Genomic DNA, 26,636 nt, shown 5'->3' with positions numbered 1-26,636 from the left:
AAAGTCATTTTCCATTCTTGATCATATGTAGATGAGCTTCTTAAGGAAAGACTTTGGCTTTTCACACAGCTGTCAGAGGACTGCTCAAAACCATGTCCTGGTTGATACTCATAATCAAAACATACCAAAACAACTCTAAGTCATCAAAAGAAAATAAAATTATGTTTAATATTGTTTGAGGAGCCTAGAATGAAGTATTATTATTTCCATCACGAATAATTAAAGTAAAAAGCTTTTCTTCTAAAGAGATGAATAGGAAATTATTTTTTTCTAGAGCCACTCATGAACCAGAGACTGTCCCAGAGCTGAAATTTTATGATTTACTACTTCTAATTCTTTGATGTATGATTTACAAACCTTTAAAACTCAGTCTAGCTCATAGCAACCTGTGAGGAAGGGAGGGTAAATATTCCCACTTTACAAATAAAAACCTGAAGCCATTGCTTAAATTATTACCTCAAGGTTATTACTATTAAGGGTGGAGTTGAGACGAGAACTTTTACTTGGTTTAGAGTACATTTAGCCGTGACAGCAATGAAGCATTGTGATAAAATCACAGGCTTTAGAGTCAGAAAGATCTGAGTTTGGGTCCTTACTTTGGTCACACACTGAGTCACAGTGGGCAATAAGCTTAACCTCTTCAGATGAGGGCAGTTTCTTTTTATAAAATTAATATAGAATATTTTACATATTTCTGGGGTACATGTGATATTTTGTTAGGCATAGAATGTGTAACGATCAACTCAGAGTATTTAGGGTATCCATCACCTCAAGTTTTTCTCATTTGTATGTATTGGGAACATATCAAGTCCTGCCTTCTAGCTATTTTGAAATGTACAATACGTTGTTGTTAACTATAGCTGCCCTACTCTGCTATTGAACATGAGAACTTATTTCTTCTATCTAACTGTATGTTTATACTCATTAACCAACACCTCTACATACCACCACTCCCCCGCAGTCTCTTCCTAGCCTCTGGAATCCACCATCCTCATCTCTACCTCCAAGAGATCCACTTTTTTAGCTCTCACATATGAGTGATAGCATGCAATATTTGTCTTTCCATGCCAGACTTATTTCACTTAACATAATGACCTCCCGTCCCATTCATGTTGCTGCAGATGACATGGTTTTACTACTTTTTGTGGCCAACTAGTATTCCATTGTGTGAATATACCATGTTTTCTTTATCCATTCATCTGTTGATGGTCACTTAGGTTGATTCCATATCTTTGTTATTGTGAATGGTGATGCAATAAACATGGGGGTACAGGCATCTTTTTGATATACTAATTTCTTTTCCTTTGGATCAATAACCAGTACTGGGATTGCTGGATCATATGGTATTTCTATTTTTGTTTTTTTGAGAAATGTCCATACTGTTTCCCATAGTGGATGTACTAATTTACATTCTTACTGACAGTGTATAGGACTTCCCTTTTCACTGCATCCTCTCCAGCATTCATTATTTTTTGTCTAGATGCGGGCAATTTCTGATCAATTATTAGTCATGTGATATAAACAAATATCAATGTGGCAAAGTATGAACTAGAACTACAAGAGGGAATCTTTGTGGAATCAAGTAATTGAATTTCCTTTGGCTCCTGATGCCAGAGCATCAGGAATTAAACTGAAAACATTTACTCAGTGACACCACTTGTCTTAGACTGTTCTTACTCCTATAACAAAATACCACAGATTGAGTAATTTATGAACAACAGAAATTTATTTTTCCTAGCTTTAGAGGCTGGGAGACTCCAAGATCAAGGCCAACAGGTTCAGTGTCTGGTGAAAGCTGCTCTCTGCTTCCAAGATGGTGCCACACATGGTGAAAGGTGGTACCACACATGGTGGAAAGTAGAAAGGCAAAAGGGATGAAGGCTGTATGAAACTTCTTTTATAAGTGCATTAATCCTCTCTGTGAAAGTGGAGCCCTCACGATCTAATCACCTCCTAGAGGCCTCACTTCTTAGCATTGTCACATTGGTCATTAACTTTCAACATATGAATTGGAATTTTGGTGGAGGGGACACATTCAGACTACAGCACCACCTCTCTGTATTTTAGTAAGTTGTTTTAATCTCTCTTGTATTTCTTTATATGTAACATTGGAATAATACTAATACTTACTTGTATCAGTCAGAATAGGTTATGTGCAGTAACAAACAACCCCTAAATATCAGTATTTAAAACAACAAAGATGAACTTCTCACTTACTCATGTCCATTGTGATTTGACCAGTCCCTCTTCCACATCATCCTTACATGAGAACTTGAGTTGACTGCCCCATTGCTATCTGGAAGGTTGTTGGTCACCATGGCAAGGGGAAGGGATCATGTCATGTCACACACTAGCTCTTAAAGTTTTTTACCATGAAGAGATGAACATCTCCCCACTCACATTTTTCTGACCAAAGTAAGTGACCTCTCTATGCCTTTCATGGAGTTGGGAAATTGCAGTTAAACAATGGACCTCTGGGAATATGTGACTGCAGCTGGCACTTTCGTCTTAAATGTATTATTCTGGCCTGTGAGCTCCTTGGGAGTAGATTCTGACATTCTTTAGCCGTGGGTCCTTAGTTCTCAGCAATGTCTTCAAGTAACAGTGAATGAAGAACGGACTGAGTGAACAACAAAAAACGTTGTCCTGTTTAAAGGAATTCTAGGCATAGGGAGAGCACAAGGGGACATTTTCTCAGTGCAGGGCCCCCTGAAATCCTATGCTTATTGTCTTTCCCTTCCTACTCATTTCTTCTTCCATCCTTCATGGCCAGGCTGTGACCACTGGGCAAGCACCAAGGAGTCTCCCTGATCCTCCAGGACCTGCTGGAGACTGCTGCCTCAAGTCATGTTTCTCTAGTAACGGCATTCCTTTCCCCACCTCCTTCCACCCTCCAAAAAGAATCTTGTTTTAGAAAGTCGCCTCCCTTCTGTTTCATCTGAGTAGAGGCTGCATCTGTGCCAGAAACTCTTCCAGCTCAGTGGCTCTCAAACTTCAGCAGGCATCAGAATCACCTGGAGGGCTTATGAAACCAGTTTGCTGGGCCCACTTGGTCCAGCGCTTCTGATTCAGTGGCGAGAAGTGGAACCATGAATTTGCATTCCCGACAAGCTCATAGGTTATACCAATGTTGCTGGCCCGAGGATCGTGTTTTGGGCAGCATTACTCCATCTGAACTCTTCTTGTTCTCTTACATCCTTACGTCCCAAGACTCACGGATGTTAGTTTATTCTCAGGTACTGGTTTTACTTAGTTTTTTTGTTCGTTTTTTAAATTGAAATCGTACGTATTTAAGGTGCATAGCATGATGTTTATATATATATATATATATATATATATATATATGCAGTAAACTGATTACTATAGTCAAGCTAATTAACACATCCATTCCTTCACAGTTACCTTTGTGTGTGTGTGTGTGTGTGCATGTGTACATGTTAAGAACACTTAAGATCTACTCTTAGCAAATTTTAAATATATTACACAGTATTTTTAACTGTATATAGTCCCTTGGTGTACATTACATCTCCAGAACTTACACATCTTAACATAACTAAGAATTTCTACCCTTTGTCCATCTCCCATTCCTCCCTTCACCCCGGTCACCACCATTCTACTCTCTGCTTCTATGAACTTGACGTTTTTAGATTCCATATAAGTGAGATCATACTGTGTTTTTCTTTGTATCTGGCTTATTTCACTTAACATAATGTCTTCCAGATTGACTAATGTTGTCACAAATGGGAGGCTTTCTTTCTTTTTAAAAGCTGAGTAATATTTTATTGTGTGGGTGTGTGTATGTATGTATATATACAGATGTTTATCACATTTTCTTTATTCATGTGTCACTGGACATTTGGGTTGATTCTATTTATCTTCACTATTGTGAATAATGCAGCAATGAAAATGGGACTGCAGATATCTCTTCAACATACTGATTTTATTTCTTTGGATAAATACGCAGAAGAGAGATTGCTGGATCATACGGTAGTCCTATTTTTGATTGTTTGAGGAAACTTCATGCTTTTTCAATAATGGCTGTACTAATGTACATCCCTACCAACAGTGTACAAGGGTTCCCTTTTCTCTGTATCCTTGCCAGCACTTGGTATCTTTTGTCTTTTTGGTGATAACCTTCATGAAAGGTGTGAGGAGGTATCTCATTATAGTTTTTTATTTTATTTTATTTTATTTTGAGATGGAGTGTGGCTCTGTCACCCAAGCTGCAGTGTAGTGGTGTGATATCGGCTCACTGCAACCTCCAGCTCCCGGGTTCAAGTGGTTCTCCTGTATCAGCCTCCCAAGCAGCTGGGACTACAAATGCACGCCACCACACCCAGCTAATTTTTGTATTTTTAGTAGAGAGGGGTTTGGCCATGTTGGCCAGGCTGGTCTTGAACTCCTTGCCTCAAGTGATCTGCCTGCCTTGGCCTCCCAAAGTGCTAGGATTACAGGCGTGAGCCACCACATACAGCCTCATTGTAGTTTTTAATGTTGCTTTTGAACTGTTGAAATGATCCTAATTATTTCTCCTTGGCATATCATAATACTCGTGTCTTTTATGTGTCTTCCTGAATGTTGTTTTGATTGTTATGGACTGCAAATTCCAAAACATGGGAACTGTTTTGAACCAGAAGGCCTTAGAGAGGGTTTCCCACTCAGCATTTAATGCAAGTTGCATATGGTCAGAATACTGAAGGCATTTGGACCCCTTCAACCAACTATTTAGAAAACTTATATAAGTGTTCTTATTATATTTCTGGTGTCTTGCTAATTAGCCAGTTGTCCTTTTTGAAATCATTAAAAAGAAGTATTTGTGGAAGCCACGATTAATGTATCTATAATTTTGACATGGAATTTTATCATTTAGTTGACTAAGCTAGAAATTCATAGTTGTAGCTCTCAAATTGAACTTGGCATAACAACAAAGTAATTTGACTTTTTAGAATAAAGATATACATGACTTTGAAGAAATGAAAGGCTGTATTTTAAGTGGCCTTCTATTTGGGGTAATACTTAATAGATGAGGAGAATTAAAATTATATTTAGTTAGACCATAGAGTGAAATCTTTTTCAAATGGCTTGTCTGGGTATTTTCTCTATGTATATCTGTTCTCCATGAGCCTCTTGTTACTACAGGGACATTTGTGTTGCTGAATCAGCAGCTGAATATAGACAGCTGTGTATATTTTGGTGTCTATTATTCCAGCCATGTGTACATGTGAAAAAGTCTCAAGTAAATGAGATCACTTATCACATTGTCTTTATATTCACTTAACACATTTACTGAACATTTCTTCCTATCAACTGATTTCTTACATTTTAAATGATTACATAGAATTCTTTTATTTGAATACACCCTAATTAGTTGGAAAATCATTGCTTTAAAATAATTGAAAGAAAAAAAGTATATGTTGCCAAATTACCCCCCAAGAAAGGGAGAAAAATATATATACAAATGTTGCTAACAAAAAACCTTTTGTTAATATTTCCATGTGATACTTTAGGAAGAAAATGAAATTTTAAACCTGATTAGGTTTAAAAACATCAGTCAGTTTGGGGTGATAGGAGTCATTTTTTAGTATTCTCTTAGCCTTGGAGACAGATGGTCCAATCTATAGCAATAAAGAGGAAAAACACCAGAAATTATGCCTCCAAATAATAAGATACATAAGAAACGAAACAGATTAAATGTTGCCACCATTACATGCTATTTGGAATGTTTGAGCTTGATTTATGCATTGTGTGGTATGTGTTTGTTTTTGCTTCTGTTTTGAAGTATTTGATTACCTCTCACATACAGTTTTGATAATTTTTATGGAAGTGAGTTCCTATAAAGGTTAGAAGTTGAACTCATTTGGTCCTCACCAACAGTTGCAAGTTATCAAGGGCAGGACACTGTGCTGTGCAATTCAGAGACACATTTGATTTCTTTAAATAACATATTTTTAAAATTTTTTATTTAGCATATTTTTTCTAACTGCATCCTAAATTCATAAAGTCTTCTTTCTTTCTCATCTGTTTTCTCCAAAAATTTTCAATTATGCTTCCTTCTCCTCATCCTTTTTCTGTTAATGTGTGGTATGATGAAGGAGAAATTGTGTGTTCTTTAAGCTGAACGGATCTGAATTTGAAAACTTTCTCTTCTGCTTCTTAGCTGTGTAACATTGAACAAATTACAGATCTTTTCTGAGCCTCAATGAAATGGAGCAATTTTTCCTCCTGCATTTTTCTGAAACTAAATACAATAATATATATTGAGTTGCTAAAAACAAAAATCAGGGCTCAATAAATGCTAGTTCTCTTCTCATTTCTAATTTTCACTCTTTCTTCTCATTTTTCATACTTTCCCCCAAAGTGTCCAGATGATTAATTTAAAACTTCTTGGCAGTTCTTTTGGGAAAGATTTAGGATAAAAGATGTTTTCTTTTTTTCTGGAGTTAATCATTATTAAAAAGTCACCATTTAACTAATATTTACTTTGATCTAAGTAAGGCTATAGACCTTAGTTTAGTTAACATTATTTAATTCCAATTTGAATGAGTCCTGAGATCACCTTTTAAGCAGTAGATAGTCCTCAAATTATGGGAAGAAATTATTATCCCAGGATCACCAGGGATGGGTAGGGGAGCTCTGATGGTGACTGGTGTCTTCATCAAGTAAAACCTAGAGGTATTACCAATGAATTCTGTCTTCTGCTTGGGAATTGCTGATAGAAGGTTGTGCTTCTTAAGTCTAAACCCCAACCAGTCTGAATGCATGCAAATCAATTCATGCTATGCTAGTAGCTGCCTTCCCTTGATTTTCCCGGCTGGGAATTCCTCTCTGCCTCTCTGCTTTTCCTCCTCCTTTCTTCGAAAACAGCTTGAGGGTCACCTTCTTTGTGAAACATCTCCTGCTCTCTCCCTCCCTCTTACTCCATCCCCAGAGTTCTTTTTCCGGCCTGTCTCTGTGCCCCATGAATACCCCCATCCTTGTGCCTAGTAATACTCGCTCGTCTCCCTGCTTCTAGACCCTCAGCCCAGTAAGAGCACAGAGGATGTTTGATTCAGTGACAGACTCAGGTCACGACTCATGGCAGTGCTCAGCAAGTATGTATTGAATATTTCTGCAGAAATCAATGTTAAACATCACAAGAGTTTAAGATAAAAGTCATGGTTCCCTTAGATAAGGGAGCATAGAAGTTTGAAGTTATAATTGGTGGTCTGGATTGAAAACAACATAAGCAGAGCTAAATAAAGATGAGTTGGAGTCTGCTTTCTAATTATACTGAACTAGAAATTTGAACCAATTATCAACATTGTTCTGGAAGAATTAAGAATGCTATTTGATTTACCTAATTACTTGATTTCATTATCTTATTCAGATTTAGGAAGAAAGAAGAGTCCTCCTCATCACTCAAAAAGCAATACAAAAATAATCCAGACACCCCATAAATATATTAAAGCAAAGGATATTGAAGCCTGAGAAAGCTGAGCAATTACTTCAGTTCTCTACAGCATTGTCATTTTGAAGACACAGCCAGTTCAGAAGTACTATAGTGGCTGCAAAAATTGTATAGTCAGAACTTGAGTTGGAAGAGCTGCTAAAACAGCCACTTACATACCAATTACATATCCTCTTGGACCTTAGCTCATCTGTTAAGGGAATGTTGATAACTACTTCTCAGGGTTGTTATGAGAATTAAGTGAGCCAGTATGTGAGTAAGCCAACAAACTTTCCATTAATCTCCAAAAGACTGCAAATAAATCTATGGTTTTGCATGAAACCACAGCAAAGCAAAAAATAGTGTGTTACAGTAAGTTATGTTTGTCTATGGATCTGATACCATTGAGGATCAAGAAATATAAACAAATGCTGATTATTTGTTTAGAAAGCATACACATATCAAAAACTCATAACACTGTTAGTATTTGATTTTGATGAAAAAAAATCAAGAAAACTGCGGTTGAAGGAACTTGAATGTAAGGGATTGCTCTCCCTTGTCATAAACTCATTTTAAATAAGCCCCAGGGATTGTAATGCTTTGAATAAAAGTCAAATGTAAATATTCCTTCCGTAGGTTGACAGTAGACAGGGAAAAGCCTCCAGTGGGGTAACCCTTGAGTGCAAGGGACAGTGGCCTCTCACTACCTCGCCCAGCTCCAGCCCTAAGGCCTTGAGGAAACAGACGCTCACCCACTGGGATGACTCATGGTCTCTGTAGATGCAGGGCTGTGCAGCACACAAAAGATGAAATAGGATAAACGGAGGGAGTGGAATGGAGATTTAATTTCAAGGCATGAAAATTAAATAAAATTCAGTCTTGCTTCATCATCTTTATGAGGAGATGAATGTAAATTAGGTTAAGGGGGAAGAATCCTTTCTGGAACCCCAGCTCAGTTTCCGTCTCATCACAAGGCTGAAGGTCTCAGTCCAGCCTCTGTGGCTGCATGCCTTATGAGAGTAATCATTCTGAAGTCACAGGATATTCTCAGAAAGAACCCATTTCCATCTGTGAATCGAAGTTGTAAGGTTAGAGCAACCAAAGATCACTGATGAGTTGGCATGAAGGTAGGTAGACATAATCACAGTGGGGACTGAGCTTTGGGGAAGGAAAGAAAGCAAGCCATGTCCCTTTGGGAGCCCAGGAGGAAGCTGTCAAGAAATCGGGGTGAGCCAGGTGCAGAGAAAGTTCATCAGTGCTGATTAAGGCTTACTTCTCATTTGCTTTACAATGCACAGCATTAGCCTTAAACAGATTCTTGAGTACAAACTTCATAAAGGCAGATACCAATTCTAGATGCATCCTCTGTGCTACTTTACACCCAATAGATTCAGGTGTTGTCCGAGTGGGTGGAATTGTTTTCAGTGTTTCAAGATTATAATGTGTCATAAATAAGTCTTTCTTTGCTGAACTTCTCATTTAGTCTGGTTTGTGTGTTAAGGTATTTTCTTGTTGCTCCAGTCCTGAATTTTTGCCTCAAAGGCTACACTCCACCTGTTTTAAATTAGCAAGCGCACCTAATTACCCTAATATGTACCAGATTGGTTTGCCTTTTCCTCTTATGTTCCAGGCTTCAACATCCTTTGTCGCTCTGTACTTAGAGTTCCAAATTGGAAACGAGATAAAAGCAGTGCATGTTCCTTGCATCAGTCAATAATACAGTTACATATAAGTGAGCATTCTATTACATATCACCAACAACATTCTGTATGTTTGCCGTAAACAGGATCTAACTCTTTATTTCTGTTCTAAAATCTCAGAAATATCATGTGAACATTTTTCATTATTAGTGTATATTAATCCTTTTAAATATCTGTATAATATTCCATTATATAGAGTTGGCATGATTGATTTAACCAATTTTCTGTTGCTGAGCATTTCAGTTGATTCCAAGTTGTTGCCATTGCTATCATGCTGCAGTGAATATCCTTATACGTACTTTTCATGTATTCTCAGGCACATCTTTTGAAAGGAGAATTCATAGAAGGGAAATTGGCAGTCAGCAGGCAGGGGGTGGCAAAGGGAATGGACATTTCAATTTTTGAAAGTCTTTCTCATGTTACCCTCAAGAAAAGTACCACTTTGTCCTCTCATTGACAGCTTATTAGAGCTTCTTCCCTTATACCTCACCGGTAATGGTCATAATCAATCTTTTTGTCTTTTTTTTTTTCAGTTTTGCCAATTAGTAAGTGCAGTTAATATTTTTACTTTGGGAATTACCTTAGTTTGCATTTCTTTGCTCATTCTTCTTTTCATTTGTTAACAAAACATTTATGTTTTTTCTTCTGTGAATCAACTATCAAAGTTTTTTACCCACTTTTCTCTTGACTTGCTATCTCTAACAGGACATTGTAGAGGAAACAAACCATTATTAAGTGTAGGAGATACTTGAAACTAAAAATATCTGAGGCAGGATTCCAAATTACACTATCCTTGTAGAAAGTGGTAGTATGTATGTATGGTGTTTTTACAAACATGGTTTTATCCTGTTATTGTTATCTTAGGCTTCCCTTGAACTCATTTTTACTGCTAAGCATTCTTTCTGATTTTTATTATATTCCTGACATCTTAGGCAATTTATCATTCTTCTCAATTTTTCCCTTTCAGCTCATATATTTGGTAGATAATTCAGCAATCTCAAAAATCCCAGGCAGAAAATTCCTGTCCTTAGATACATGTGGTTTTTCAAAGAAGAGATTGTTTTTAAGAAGCACATTTAAGAAGGTATATAGGAATTCTTATCCATGCTTTCCAATACTTAATGTTGTCATTAATCCATAATTTTCTCCCCCAATATAACTTTCTCCTTCTCTTCCTATACTTTATCCTCCACCTTTTCCTTTTTTCTTCTCTTTGCCCTTTCTCTGCTCTTTTGTTTCACTTTCTCTGTTTTCCTCTCTAGGTAGAGAGCTTTCTCTCTGACAGCAACTCTGAACCAATTAATATTCTCTCCTGGAATTCTAGGTGAAAACTCTTAATAAAGAAGGCACTGATTGATACTTCAGTGGTGAAACAATAGTTGTACCCATTAAATTCAGGAGTGAGGCCAGGATGTACAACTTCATCCCAGTTGTGTTTACCTTTGCTCTGGAGGCCCTAAGTGACATAGTTAGAAAATAGCAATTGTAGGTTTTAAAATTAGGAAAAGGGAGGCAAACAATACTATATCAAGATGATATAATTGTATTTCTAGAACACCTGAGAGAATGAACTGTAAACTGTTTTTCTTAAACAGCTAGCAAGTTTAGTAATGTGGTTTAGTACAAAATCAATGCACAAAAATCAGTAGCCTTTCTACATTCAAACAACTACTTGAAGATAGAAATGGGAGTAAAAGAAATATGCAATACCAATTGTATTGTTTACCAATATACAATAGAAACCCAATGACAAAATACCCAGGAAATAAAAAGTAACAAGAAATGAGAAAGGTCTATGTTAAAAAAAAAAAAAACAAAAAAACAAAAAAACTATGGCATATAATTTATTTTTAGGTAAAATGCTAAAGCAGTGTAAAAACACCAGTTTTCCATGTATTTATGTATAGATTTAGCATGATTCCATAAAAATTACTAACTGGATTTTAAAAAATCAAATTCTAAAGTTCATGTGCAACATAAAATATGTAAGAACAGACTAGAAACTTTTGACAAAGACAAATAATGAGGCCAGATGGGCCTATCTGCCGAGGTGGGCAGATCACCTGAAGTCAGGAGTTTGAAATCAGCCTGGCCAACATGGTGAAACCCCATCTCTACTAAAAATACAAAAATTAGCCAGGCGTGGTGGCGTGCGCCTGTAATCCCAGCTACTCAGGAGACTGAGGCAGGAGAATCACAGAATGGCAACTCTTAATATTGACCCAAATACATACTGGATTTAGTATATAGTACAAATATATGAAATTGATATGTAATGTAGGTAGTATTTCAAACCAAGGGAAGAGAGATTATTTACATGTAAACAATAGTTAGATTCCTGCCTGATTGTTACGCAAAAAGAAATCCCAGATGCATCAAACAATTTAAATGCAAGGAATTAACCCATAAAATTACAGAAAGAAACACGGGAGAATGTTTTAAATATAATCTTAGATTGCAGAAGGTCTTTCCAATGACGACATGAAACCATTCGTGAGCACACTGATAGGATTAACCATATACAATTGAAATTTTCTGTATAATAAAAGATACAATCAAATAAAGTAAAAATATAAATTAAACATGCTTGCCACGCATATTACATCCAGAAACCTGATTTCCTCAATACGTAAAAAAATTTGTATAAATCAGTTCTAGAAAACCAAATGAGAAAACATTCTTCTCTGGATATAGCTATAAGAAATCCAACACAATGCTTACACTGGGGAAGGAGAACCAGAGGCTAAAGTGACTCCCTCTTCATTTTATACTGCTGGGTTTTTAGCATGAATATGTGGAGTGTCCTACTTTGTTCTGGCTGCTGTAACAAAAATACCATAGACTGGATGGCTTATAAACAACAGAAACCTATTTATCACATTTCTGAAAGCTGGGAAGTCCAAGATACCAGCAGATTCAGTATCTAGTGTGGACCCACTATCTGGTTTTTAGATGCTATCTTCTTACTGTGTCCTCACATGGTAGAAGGGGGAAGTGAGCTCTCTGGGATTCCACTTATAAGGACACCAACCCCATTCATGGACTCTGCCCTCAGGATCTAATCACCTCCCAAAGGCTCCGTCTCTTAATACCACCTTGGGGGCTAGGATTTCAACATAGGAATTTGGGGGAGACATATTCAGCCTATAGCAAGTAGTTTCCAAAGAGAAATAAATGAGAGAAAAACAGACTGAGAAATACATTTTAAAAATTGAAAATCTATGTTTTCTTCAATTCATCTTGCTGCCAATAACCTGCACAAGTAGGAGAAGAGAGGGAAAAAGATGAAAACAGAAATAGTCCAGAAATAGTTGCAGGCATCTCCACCACCTTCCTTTTTTTTTTCTAATACATTTGCCATTAAGGTTTCAACCATGGGGTTTCTCTGAAAAACGCCTGTATGTCTCTAAATGCTAAAAGAATTTTGCATTTACAAGTGGAATAGATCATTCTTTTTGTGAGTGGTGGGAAGTTTGGTCTTGCCATCCCCCAAGAAGTCTCCCTTCACACCTCTTTCTACCTTGCTTTAAGTATGATGCAACTTAGATTTTACTTATGGGAAAAAAAAAAAAAAAAAAGTAAAATTTTCCAGCAGAATGATGTAATTTGAACAATTTTCTTTTCTTTTCTTTTTTTTTTTTTTTTGAGACGGAGTCTCGCTCTGTCGCCCAGGCTGGAGTGCAGTGGCCGATCTCAGCTCACTGCAAGCTCCGCCTCCCAGGTTTACGCCATTCTCCAGCCTCAGCCTCCCAAGTAGCTGGGACTACAGGCGCCCGCCACCTCGCCCGGCTAGTTTTTTGTATTTTTAGTAGAGACGGGGTTTCACCGTGTTAGCCAGGATGGTCTCGATCTCCTGACCTCGTGATCCGCCCATCTCGGCCTCCCAAAGTGCTGGGATTGCAGGCTTGAGCCACCGCGCCCGGCCCATTTGAACAATTTTCTAATGTTTGTATAGAGTTTTGAGAATGCTTTACTATTAATTGAGCTACCATCAATTGAAAAACTTCTTAATACATTTAAAGTACAGTATATTAGTCTGTGGTTTAAAAGATGGCACACCTCATTTTTCGTTTAGATGGTGATTTTATCTTGGTGAGAGATGGCTCCTTATTTAGAGCAGTTAAGAATGTAAGACCTTTAGTAGCCTTAACAGCATGGACGTAGCTGTGTTATTTGCCAAAGTGTAGGCTTATTTATACAAGATATTTAATAGTATGTTGGGCAGCTAGAATCGAAATTGCTATTGTTCTTCAGCTTTGCCCCTTGTCCTGTAGGAAAGCCAACAGTGTGTGGGATTTTACAGGTATTTAAAATCACTGGAAGTAATATTAATACTTATTAGAGACTCACTATTTAATGGTGTCTCGAAAAACATAGCCACTATCCTGTAAGTGAAGTTACTATATGTTTTCCTGAAGTGGAGGGGTCTCTATAAAAAGTCCAATTTGTGATTTTGAATGCTTCAGTTCATCCAGGAATATCTCGGCAATTTCCTGCATCTTAGTAAATTGATGACATTTTTAGTGATAGTTTCTTTGCACTAGTTTCAAGTCACCTTCCTGTCAGGAAATGCAGAGAATGGGGAGTGTGACGGCGATTGTGTAAGAGCTTGTCCAGATTTGAGGAGATGGGATGCGGGGCGGAAAGCATATTTCTACTTTGAGGGAAATGGCCTTCTAATTTCTTCTTTTCCTGCAGAAAACATCTCCCACAGGGTCTCAGCAGGGTGTTTTCTGAGCTCATTATGGATCTGTTACTTGGCCTCCTGGAGACTTCTGTATTCTACGGGCTTCTGGCTTTTAGTCTTTGGAGATCAGTTGTTCTATGTCATTGTTACACAGCTCATAATTGGTGTGGGCACGTATTTTACAGTTTATCAGGCTGGCAGGTTTTGAAGGCATTACTAACAGAACAGGTATAGATTTCCAAGGGCAGTCTCGTCTCTATTCCTAGCATTTTCTGCAGGCTCAAGATGTACTTGACCATAAAGTAATATTTTACATTTAATGACTTGACTATCATTTTGCAAATTTTCTAAGCATTTTGCATTTCCTTTTAGTTCCAGCATTGATGCAAATGTAGAACTATACTGAATATTGAGGAACAATTCTCCCCAAGGTAGACCAGCAAAGATCTTCAGAATGTGTCCATAAAAATCATAGCTTGAACTTGCCACAGAATTTATATTTTGCAGATTTTCACATTATATCACCCTTATGGCATCTTCTCTACTCCCCATATGCCCAGGCCCCATATTCCTCTTCATTTTTCAATTAGTTTTATGCTTGGGTGTCCCAATGGAAACAGAATAGTGCTTGCAGAATTGATCAGATTACTCATGCATTTGATCCAATTGCATCATGAAGATAACTAAAAACATCAGATGAATGGGTTTAGGTTTTCCTACCTTGTTTTTCTTATTGATTTTATGTTTGTCACAAGACAAGTCTCCAAATCTGAAGAAATAGAATGAATTTAAAAGAAAGGCATGCTTTATTCTTTCTATGTCTCCCAACTGTCTCTCTTACATAAATTCAACTGTTCTTTTTAACTACCAAATTGTTAATGCTTTTGCCACTAAAATATACAGATTCTATTCAGATAGTTTTTGACTCTTAAGTCTCAGAACAAACTTGCAGTCATAACTACCTCTCCATGGACAGCAAGCCATCATTAATTACTTAACTTAGTATATTTTTAATTTGCCTAGCAGAGCAGTAAAAGAATAATGTGAGCTATGAAGAGTTAATAATAGCTATTGTTTGAGAACTTCTTATAATCAACACAAAAGTAAGCATTATATACATAATTTATCTTTTAAAATTCCTCGTAGTCAGACCCAGCCGATATCACTAATATCATTCACTTAGACCTTAACTGCCAGACACTGAGCTGTGCTTTGCATTTATTATCTCCTCTGCTTCACAACAATCCTACAGGTACTGTTACTATACCCATTTTACAAATGAAGGAACTGAGGCTCCAAGAGGTTGATTCATTGTTCAAGTGTGGTTATTAAGTATTAATAACTGCTGTGTAGGGATTCAAGCCTCCTAGGTCTTCTGCCTCAAGTACACCATATACTTTGTATCAAAGAAGGCTTTGCCATTTTATTGATGGAGGAACTGAGATAAGAAAAGCCACTGGCATGGCCACCAAATGAGGAAGCAAAGACATGGGCCCCTGTTTCTCTGATTCCAGTGTCCATGTGAAAAACTATTATGCTGCACACTAAAATATGACTTTTTTTTTTTTGAGATGGAGTTTCGCTCTTGTTGCCCAGGCTGGAGTGCAGTGGCACAATCTCAGCTCACTGCAACCTCCACCTCTTAGGCTCAAGCGATTCTCCTGCCTCAGCCTCCCAAGTAGCTGGGATTACAAGTGCCTGCCATCATGCCCAACTAATTTTTTGTATTTTTAGTAGAGATGGTTTCACCATGTTGGCCAGGCTGGTCCTGAACTCCTGACCTCAGGTGATCCACCTGCCTTGGCCTCCCAAAGTGTTGGGATTACAGGCGTGAGCCACCACGCCCAGCCAAAAGTGATTTGTATTCTATTTTTATTTTTTAAACTTTATATGATTGAACCCGTAGTCACCCATATGAATTTTCTTTTTTCAATTCTGTAAAGATATAGATTAAAAATCCTATTCTAAAAGTTTGAAACGTCTCAACTGGGAAGAAAGTCCTAAAACTGTTCTAGCTTGAACAGAAAATATTTCCATCTGTCACATTTGTGGATACCACATGGGGTTTTTATATAATGTTTTTGTTTGGTACTCGAGGCATAGATTAATTTTTACTTCCTTTGGGCAGACAGCCTCACATTCTGGTGAATTTTTAAACCTCCAGATAAAGATAAAAATTCAAACATATAAATAAGACGGTATCAAATATATTTAAAATAATAGTCACACTTCAACTGGGAAGATGATGAAAAATTGGAGGGCAGGGACCCTTTTGAAACAGGAACAAGGATGAATTAGAATCTATCTGCATGGCATACCCTCACTGATGTGCCAAGCCTTCATTAACTGCCACCACTTCTTGGAAGCCTCTTCCGACTCCTTCAAATGGTATGGAAAAGCATTCTCCAATGCTCCTGTAGCTCCATCATAGCAATTATTTTTATTTTAAATGTTTATTTCTACTGTTTTCCTACTGGACTCCATACTCCTTGAAATCAGGAATGAGATTTTATTAACTTTGTGTCCCCAGTGCCTGGAACATTTCAACCGGACTCAAGCCTTCATCAACTCAGTTCACAGTCAACATATACTTACTGAGCATTTAGTATATGCCAGGCACTCTGTCAAGGCACTGGGACAGCATGAAAAAACAATAGAAAAGAGAATATATAAACAAGAATGAACACTGGACTGGGAGTCTGAAAACTTGTATTCCATTTCTATTCTGTCTGCTAATTTGGTGTTTGATCTTCAGTAACATTCCTGGCCTTTAGTTGGCTAAAAGGAATGTCTGGATTGAAAGATGTCTAAAGTCTCTCAGCTCTGTAAGTCTATGTAATTATCATTATCTCAAATATAACTGAACCATGTCTAATGTGTTACAGGCTCACAGTGTGGTCAGAATAGTGTGCAAGTGTGGTTAGAAGACCTAAATATATAGGAATAAACTTCTGTGAGTGTGAGAATACTAAAAACTGGTATGGCTTAGTGCCATAAAAGCAAATACCAGAATGTGCTTAAGCTGGTAAAAAAGGGTAAAGAACAGCAATACGGCTTTTAAGATTAGTATGAGAACAAAAATAGGAGAGGTAAGCCTGAAGATTAGAATGGACGGTATGTGGTGTAGTGTTACACATGACACACAAAGCAGAAATCTTCTCATCAAGAAGAGCTTTTGTCTGCAAAGGCAAATGGTTCAAAGGGAAGTGAACCCAAGAGAGGCAAGCAAACAGTGGGCTTGAGTGTGGGCAAGAGTATATCTCTCTGTAGTGAGAAAGGTGGAAAATAAGATTTCCTACAGATGATTTCCAAGACCCACAATGAATCTCAGATTTATCTAAGATGCCAAAGGCCTGGAGATAGCCCAACAGTATCCTGGTTGCAAAGTAAAGAAGGTGTGTTTTGTGAATTTCAAGCTGGTAATCTGATGTCTATTGCTTAGCAAAATTGTGGCTGGTTTATGAGCACTGGGAATGGAAAAAAAGAGCCCAAACTAATTTTGTATTTTTGGTTGTCTGCAGAGTATATACATATTTGTCTTTTTTTTTTTTTTTTTTAATTAAGAGAGGAAGTCTTGCTGTGTTGCCCAGGATGGTCTCAAATTCCTGGCCTTAAGCAGTTCACCCACCTCAGCTTTCTAAAGTTGCTAGGATTACAGATGTGAGCCATCGCACCCAGCCCATATTTGTCTTTTAACTTGGGCTTTGACAAAATCATGATCTCTTTTTGAAGAATATGGAAACATTAAATGTGACTGGTGTTCTAGTTAGATTTATTTATAACCAGCTAAATGACATCATCAAAATGATGGTTGCTGATCAATATAGTCTCAGGCCAGGAAACATATTTTGAGCCCAGTGTCTACTTCAATGCCAGGTGTCCATTTTTATTGGAATTACATGAATATCTACACAAATTAATAATGTCTACCTAGAAAGAGGTCTTTAGTGGAATATCATAGAGCTTTCTTTGCTCTATGCTTTCTTCAATTTCCAAACACTTGGGTGAAGCTTTGGAAGTCAGATTTATAATATTTGCAGATGAACACAAACTGAGAGGGACAACATGATTTTGGAAGCCAGGATTAGGATCCAAAGAGACTGATAAGCAGAAATTCTGTTCCCAAGTTAACAAAATGAAATTCAGTGTAGTAAAATCCTTCACTTGAATCTTTGAGGGAATAAGTCCCAGCCCTGCCCAGTCAGGCATGGTGGAGAGCAAAGAGGAGGATGTGGAGGTAGAGAGTGGTCTCCTTTGAGTCTGCATCTTCATACACTGAAGGGGATCTGGTCAGGTGCAAGAGACCAGATACTCATCCAAGGTGAGGCCTTCAAACTTATATACTCCCCATGACTTTTCACAGGCAATCACTGAGATTCGTAAAATGGGAGTTGGTTGGTCCACAGGCCTAGTTATAAAGGCAGAGCAGGATTCTTTAGCATTTGGTGTTATTATAGAAACAAGAATCAGGATAAGAAAAAAGAAAACCTCAAATGAAAGCAAACCTGGAGGCCCCTCCCCATCTCAACTGGGAGGCTCTGGGGTCACTCCTAGCTGTGTGACTCTAGGCAAGTTATCTGAGCTCTCTTAGCCTCAGCAATCTGAAAAATAGATATTAGAATTATTTCACCTCCAGAATTATTGTGAGAACAAATGTTTTTGTACTAAAGCACTTAGAATAGTGCCTGACCACAAGCAGTATGGGCTGTTATTACTATTATTATTAAAACTTAGAAAAGTATGGCTTGTTACAATGAGGAGACTAGTTAACAGGATTCTTACACTTCCCATGCTTTAGAAAAACATACAAAACAAAAAAAACAGTCATAAAAGTGTAGGATGGAGGGCATGTAGCTTTGCAGCATTGACCAAAAAAAAAGGTAGATTTGGGCTGTTTTTGCATATACTGACCACTTTGTACCAACTGGCATTACAGTTTGAAGATGCAGAGCCTGTAGATTCACTCACTCTAGATTTTAGTTTCACTAGGCTTCATTTTTCTTTCTTTATCTTTTTTTTTTTTTTTTTTTTTTTTTTTTTTTCCAGAGAGACAGGCTCTTGCTGTATCACCCAGGCTGAAGTGCAGTGGTATGATCATAACTCACTGCAGCCTCCAGCTCCTGGGCTCAATTAATCCTCCTGCCTCAACCTCCTGAGTAGCTGAGACTACAGACATCTGCCACCATGCCTGGCTAACTTGCTAAAAAAATGTTTTGTAGAGATGGGGTCTTGCTGTGTTGCCAGTGCTGGTCTTGGACTGCTGGCCACAAGTGATGCTAAAGCCTCAGCCTCCCAAAGCGCTGGAGTTGCAGGTGTGAGCCCTGCACCCAGGCTTCACTAGGCTACTTATTGTGAAACTGCCTTTAGCATCCGCATGCCATTTCCCGGTGTTGGTCCCTCATTCCTGCTTTCATCTCCTAGTTCAGATTAATTTTTCTAAAATAACAACAGCAGTATTTATGTCTTACTCCAACTCCATGGCAGATGTGTGTAAATTGCAAACATTTAGGAATAGCATTTGCCAACTCCCAAGACTTGGCTCTCCCTCTCGCTCTGGCCTCACTTATCTAGCTGACCTCCTGTAGTACTGAGTTGTGTGCTGGCCAAGTTCCTATTCCCTGGCCTGCTTTCCTTCCCTTGACCTTCCTTGAAATGCTGCTAACCTGACTTTTGACTGTGATCTATGTGCTGTCTCATGTGTGAAGCCTAAAGAAAGGTCCTTCTCTAATGGAAACTTTCATTCTAGGAGTTACCTCATTCTGTTTTATGTGAATCTGTTAGCTCCTTCATTAGGTTTCAAGCTCTTTGAAGCAGTGATTGAATTTGCTCACCTTTGCTTTCCTCTTGGGGTCTACATTGGGTCCCCAAGTGATAATAGAGCCTTCTGTAGTACTGAATTGCTTTGAACAGAATTAAAGGACATTGGCACCAAATGTGATTTTGCTAATCCTTGGTAGATTTGGTGCCTCTGTCTGGGCCTGACGAGGGTAGAATGGCTGAAGAAAATGTGATCCCCCACCCATTATATTCTTTATTTCTGAACTACTCTAGAAGTTTTTGCCTCTTTTTGTTTCTATACATTTTCATACTTTTAAGCTACCCTTGCTTTTTCTTCCTGTCTAACCTTTCTTCACATGCTCACATGCAAGCCCAGTCATCCATCTCTCTTTTTCACCTTTCTGCCCTCATATATTTTTCTTAAAATATCTTTTCTCATCTTACCTCCTTTCCTCTATCAGCCTCCTGAGCAGAAAATGGTAGTGCTAATGTTTTAAAAAGTCAGGGAGGACTAGAAATCTGTATGGAATGTAATTCACTTTTATTGCTTTTAAATTAAATGAAAGACTTTGCCCGTGTTTCCATTATACTCAGAAGGATTTCAGACTAAATCCTTAAGCCTGCCATATGGAAATAACTGGGCTAGATGGCTGCTATCTAATCTGAGCATTTAATTCAAACATTTGAAATGGTTTTTGCTTCAAGAAAACATAGGTTGACACTAAGCTTTATTTTAGCAAAGGTTTGGGAAAGGTTCTAATCTGTAGTATGTACACTTTAATAAATTTCATAGACTAGAGCAACAGATTACAATTTAGTTTGTTCTTCCAACATAAAACTATTCTAATCCTAGTTATAATTTCACTGAAGGCTGGATTTACTCACTGACTTGTTAAAACTGTAGATATCAACCACAATCCTGTTATTTAAACACAATTCAGAAATCATAAATAGAAATTCAAAAGGAGAGCTCAATGCTGCAAGATGAGATTTGATGCCCTGAAGAAACTCTGAAATTTGCCAAAGACCTTGTGGGACTTAAAATAACTTTTTGTTTCCTACCAGCTAGATATGGCAGCTTGAGAACTATTTATTATAAATCAAAATAGATATTTTACCAACTCAGAAAATGTTGCTTTTTGTTTGGATATTAATCTTGTTTGTTCATATTTTTAACTAGGAAAGTTACAACGTAATATGGTCATCCAACAGACCACAAGAAGAGAATTTATCTCTCATTTTCAACATTTTAGCAAATATTTCTTGAACACTAACTGTGTGCAAGGTACTACAGTGAATGTTTCTGCTAATGAAAATATGAATTAAATTTGATGCTTGATCATAAGAAGTAGAACTGTGATATAATATTATAAATGCCATAGAAAACTTGCTATTATAAAAAGCTCTGAGGAGTTAATGCTTGCATAGGGTACAGTGGGTCAGCTAGAGAAGGCTTTATAAAGAAAGTGGAATATGAGCTTTGATGCCTAGCCAGATGTGGGTGTGTGAAGAACAGGGCAGGGCAGTGGGGAGTGGGTGGATTCTGGACAGCTGAAACATTGTTAACAAAATCTCAGAAATGGTACAAAATGGAATATGAATGAGAAAAACAGAACATTGGTTAGGTCTTATTTTTATGCAAATTAAAGAGAAGAGTTAGAGACAAAGTTAAAGTCAATGCATCTAGAATTTCAGCTTAAACTTTGGTAGTTGGTAGAGAATATTTTATCATTATTCTGCTCTTTAAACAACTTCAGAGATGATTGATCTGCACTAATCTGGATTGTAAAGGAAGAGAAATTGTTTGGAAGACCAGTTAGGGCATTATTATATGGTCTAATAAAAGTTAATAAGATCTGCACAAGGCTGGGAAGAGTAGGATTAGAACAGAGGGATGGAATTAAAGGACATCATGTAGTGGAAATTTCTAGGATTTAGAACCTGATTGGAGAGCAAGAAGAAAGGGAGGAGTTAAAAATAACTGTAATGAGCCAAATCTGAGAACTGACCCTGCTAAAAAAGTCAGACAAGTCAAGTGGTGCAGCTGGTGTGTGCTAGAAAGTAAGTTCAGCTTTACTAGCAGTACATGAATGTGTGCATGTTCCCTAATGGGCAGTGGAAAGTATGAAACTGAAACTCAGGCTATGACCTGGAATATAGACTTGGGACTCATTAGCATCAAGGAAATAGTGAAGATGTAGGAACAGATATGAATGCAAAGGGAGAATATGGAAGAGAAGATGGCCAAGGACAAGAGTCTAGGGAGAAGTTCTACTTTTAGGTGAGTCTGTTGAAATAGTGAGGTCAGAGTAGAAGTAAAAGAACTTAACATCATAAAAGACTGGGGAAGACAGAGTGTGGAGAAAGGAGGAGCAATAATATCCATGGAAGCAGAGAGGTAAGGAAGATGAAAACTGAGGGGGAAATTACGTGTGGCAGCTAAGAATTCATTGACGACTTTCACAAGAGAGGTCTTAGAACTGTGACTTGCTGGAATGTATCCTCTTTGTCAGTCTGGAGTGTTTGCTTTTGACTTATTAAGTATGCTAGATTTGTCCAATGATTTAAAGTAGCACAGATAACTCTCTCTGCGTGTGTGTGTGTGTGTGTGTGTCTGTCTGTGAGAGAGAGAGAGAGAGAGAGAGAGAGACAGAGAGAGAAGGAGAGAGAAAGAGTAAGCACCAGTCTTGTGGCCAGGGGACTATTTTATATTAATCAGTGATAAAATTATTTAAATATTCTTTGAGCTCACATTTCATCAATAATAGAAATGTTTACTTAGCCAAAAAGGAGATCTCTGGAAATTGACATTAGTCAATAAATAAAATTTGTATCCAAACTATGTTAACTAAAAAGACATTCTGCCCCATTTAATCACATGAAACAGCAACAGCAACAAAAATTCTATGTAAACAGCTGTTTAATTGAATTGATGCTCATACCCCAGAAACATATTTAGATCATCTTTTTCCTTTTTTTTTTCTTCAGAATAAAAGGCCAAGCTATGATAGCGACTGGTGGAGTGATAACTGGCCTGGCCGCCTTGAAAAGGCAAGACTCTGCCAGATCACAGCAGCATGTCAACCTCAGCCCGTCTCCTGCTACCCAAGAGAAGAAACCCATCAGGCGCCGGCCCCGGGCAGATGTTGTGGTTGTTCGTGGCAAAATCCGGCTTTATTCCCCATCTGGCTTTTTTCTTATTTTAGGAGTGCTCATCTCCATTATAGGAATTGCCATGGCCGTTCTTGGATATTGGCCCCAAAAAGAACATTTTATTGATGCTGAAACAACACTGTCAACAAATGAAACTCAGGTCATTCGGAATGAGGGCGGTGTGGTGGTTCGCTTCTTTGAGCAGCATTTGCATTCTGATAAGATGAAAATGCTTGGCCCATTCACCATGGGGATTGGCATTTTCATTTTCATTTGTGCTAATGCCATTCTTCATGAAAACCGTGACAAAGAGACCAAAATCATACACATGAGGGATATCTATTCCACAGTCATTGACATTCACACGCTAAGAATCAAGGAGCAAAGGCAAATGAATGGCATGTACACTGGTTTGATGGGAGAAACAGAAGTAAAACAGAATGGGAGCTCCTGTGCCTCGAGATTGGCAGCAAATACGATCGCCTCTTTTTCAGGTTTTCGGAGCAGTTTTCGAATGGACAGCTCCGTGGAGGAGGATGAACTTATGCTAAATGAAAGTAAGAGTTCTGGGCATCTTATGCCCCCTTTGCTCTCTGACAGCTCTGCGTCTGTCTTTGGCCTCTATCCACCTTCTTCCAAGACAACTGATGATAAGACCAGCGGTTCTAAGAAATGTGAAACCAAGTCAATTGTGTCATCGTCCATCAGTGCTTTTACATTGCCTGTGATCAAACTTAATAACTGTGTTATTGATGAACCCAGTATAGATAACATCACTGAAGATGCTGACAACCTCAAAAGCAGGTCAAGGAATTTGTCAATGGATTCCCTTGTGGCTCCTTTGGCTGACACCAGTGAATCCTTCCAGCCCGTCAGCACAGTGCTACCAAGGAATCATTCCATCGGGGAGTCTTTGTCGAGTCAATACAAGTCATCCATGGCTCTCGGACCTGGGACTGGACAGCTCTTGTCTCCTGGGGCTGCCAGAAGACAGTTTGGGTCCAATACATCGTTGCATTTGCTCTCATCACACTCAAAGTCCTTAGACTTAGACCGGGGTCCCTCCACTCTGACTGTTCAGGCAGAACAACGGAAACATCCAAGTTGGCCTAGGTTGGATCGGAACAACAGCAAGGGATATATGAAACTAGAGAACAAAGAGGACCCGATGGATAGGTTGCTTGTGCCCCAAGTTGCCATCAAAAAAGACTTTACCAATAAGGAGAAGCTTCTTATGATTTCAAGATCTCACAATAATTTGAGTTTTGAACATGATGAGTTTTTGAGTAACAACCTAAAGCGGGGAACTTCTGAAACAAGGTTTTAATGTTAAAAGAATATATCATTTTACAAGGGTATATATTTTAAAATGATTTTCACTGGTGTTTCCTTCTTAAAGCACTGGCTATAAGCCTTTTTAATCAAATGGTTTGTAGTGTATTAGAATTGGCTGCTTAGTTCTGTAATGAAGATGGTTGTATGTTTGGGTTACTTGTGACTGCAGTACTCTATGTTATCACATATGATTTTATTTTTCTCTTCCTTTGAAAGCATGATCTCTTTTACTAATATGAATGCAAAACAGTTGCATCCAAATTAAAGCTTATTTTCTTTACTTTTAAGTTCTTTGATTGCCCTATTCATAAAATGAAGTGTCCAGTATGGAAAACAGAGGGTACCAAAGCGTGGACCAGGAGTACAAATTCAGTCCCAATACTCAATACATATTATAGAAGACTATGAGTGCAAACCTTAGGATGTGATTTTCTGAATAATTGTTCTTTGTAGGATTTGGTTAAATTATTTGAAATGAAGAAGATCTAGTTTCAGTGTGAGCTCAATAATGTTAATTGGTTAAGTTCATTGTGAATCTTGAGTTTTAGATAGGTAATATTATTTTCAATATCACTTCTGTTTTTAGTAATATTGTATCAAGAAACAACATATTCAAGAGCCATGGCTGACAGTGCCAGATATACTTAGGGATAAACATCAAAATGCAATATAGTAGCTATAACTTTAGATATTCAGAATCAAAATTTATTTGCAAGCTGACTTGATAAAATAAATGAACCAATATAATTGGTAGAAATGCTATCCTGAAATAATTATATACATGAAGACAATTTGACTAATGAATGAAGATACATTATATACTAGTTAATGCTAACTAGTCTCAGTACTTTTTTTTAGCCATCTGTTACCTTCCACATTCTATTTCCCCCCAATATGCTTTAGATCCTGGTATTTGGAAAACAATCAGCTAACCTTGACATTTCTTTTTACCTTCACATGCCACTAGCTTGGTAGTTCAAAAAAAATTTAGTTCTTGATAAATGGCCTTGAAGTTTACCTTGTGCTGGAAAGCCTTATGATAACTCCAAAGACTTTCTCATGGTATAATACATGTTGTTTAGGATTGTGTTTCTTAGTTACTGAAGATAATAAATATTAAAATGGATGTTTTCCTCAGAAAATTTTCATGTTTTCCTTTAAGGTAACATACTTGTAAGAATTGTTTAATAAAATACTCAGGAAATTCTAAAGGTTTCTCCCAATACCTAAACATTTCTGAACATCAGTGTTGCAGTTGTGGAAGAGCAGAAGGAGGATACATTTGTTTGTGTTGCTCCCCAAAATTCCACCTTGCATTTGCATCACAAACGTCCCTCAATTGAGGCAGTTTTATTTGTTAGAACATTAAGCCTGTGTATTGTAATAGAGTGGGCTCAATATTTTACTATAAAGCATTTAATAAACTTCTGTTATTAATAGAAGTTTGTGTTCTTCACACCTTTGCTATTGCTTTTTAAATAAAATGTACATTTCTGCTTAAAGTACTATTTTTCACACTACTGAGGACACTTGATACCCTAGTACATGTACTGAGTATCTCGGCTTTTAAATTTTGCTTCTATTCGGTTAAAGAGCTAGGTCTATCCACGTATATAATTAGACTGTTTTTAAGTTTTGTTATCTTGGGATTGTTTTCACTTAAAGTTTCATTGACTCTCAGGAAAATAACCAAATACAGCATCTAGCAAATGTCAGCGGCACTCAGATTTGAAAACAGTGGCTCTCAACACCCCTGATGTGACAGATGACTGAAGCCATATAATTTGTTCAGTTCATCCCTGAAAGAGCTCTGGAAATTTGAAGAGGATTAAACAGCATGGGTCTTAGTTGATCCAAATAAAGGAATTGGGGGCTTAAAGTAGTGGTTCCTGCTCAATCTTCTCTTCATCAAAAAGCCTGAGTTTTTTACTTATCAAGCAAATCAACTTTGATAAATTATAAATATTTTTCTCATTTTCAGTTAATCAGAGACATAGATTACTAATTAAGGTTTCAGATTCATATGAGATAGCTGGTGTCACCACATTGATACAATTCTACCTAAAAGCAATGAAACCTGGAATTCTAGTTAGACCATATTTTGTGTATTTCCTTTAGGCTTTTAAGAATATTGAAAATTATTTTTAAAATACACCTGCCATATTAGATTAGAACTGTACTCTAGATGCTTTGTTTAATCTTAATCACCTTAATTGCCTCTTTAAATCTCCAAATATGGTTATTCTGAGGGGCAGGGGTTTGGGACTTCAGCATATGAATTTCAGGGGGACACAATTCAGCCTGTAACATGGGGTGTGGAGCGGTGAGTAAGGGTTCTTAGTCTAAAGTAGGTGAGAATGTGCAATATGCCCTTAATGACATTGCCACCCTGGCTATGTAGCCTTGAGTCAATCACTTAACCCCTCAATATCAATTACTTTCTTAATGTCAAGGCTTTGAATTCCTCACCTGTGAAGTGAGATGAGTAAGAAAAGAAACTATCAAGTTCTTTCTAACTCTAAAGGTCCAGGGTTCTTGATGCCCTCCGATGAAGACC

General features: G+C 37.6%; 1 protein-coding gene across 2 annotated transcripts in view; it reads left to right on the top strand.

Annotated features, from left to right (window-relative positions):
- Window positions 1-25,581, top strand: part of TMEM200A (transmembrane protein 200A) — a 78,033-nt gene extending 52,452 nt beyond the window's left edge. Inside the window, exons 1-2 of one of the 2 annotated variants that reach the window (XM_003898193.5) lie at window positions 1,395-3,236; window positions 22,580-25,581. In XM_003898193.5, the coding sequence (XP_003898242.1) occupies window positions 22,596-24,071 (1,476 nt within the window). In that variant the 5' untranslated portion in view covers window positions 1,395-3,236; window positions 22,580-22,595 and the 3' untranslated portion in view covers window positions 24,072-25,581. Of the gene's footprint in view, window positions 1-1,394; window positions 3,237-22,579 lie in introns of those variants that run through there. The other variant, XM_003898192.4, reaches the window with a different exon arrangement.
- The last annotated feature ends 1,055 nt before the right edge of the window (window positions 25,582-26,636 follow it).

The sequence above is a fragment of the Papio anubis genome, chromosome 6 (assembly GCF_008728515.1).
Source record: "Papio anubis isolate 15944 chromosome 6, Panubis1.0, whole genome shotgun sequence".
NCBI classification, from domain to species: domain Eukaryota; kingdom Metazoa; phylum Chordata; class Mammalia; order Primates; family Cercopithecidae; genus Papio; species Papio anubis.
This window is presented reverse-complemented; position numbering and strand designations above follow the sequence as displayed.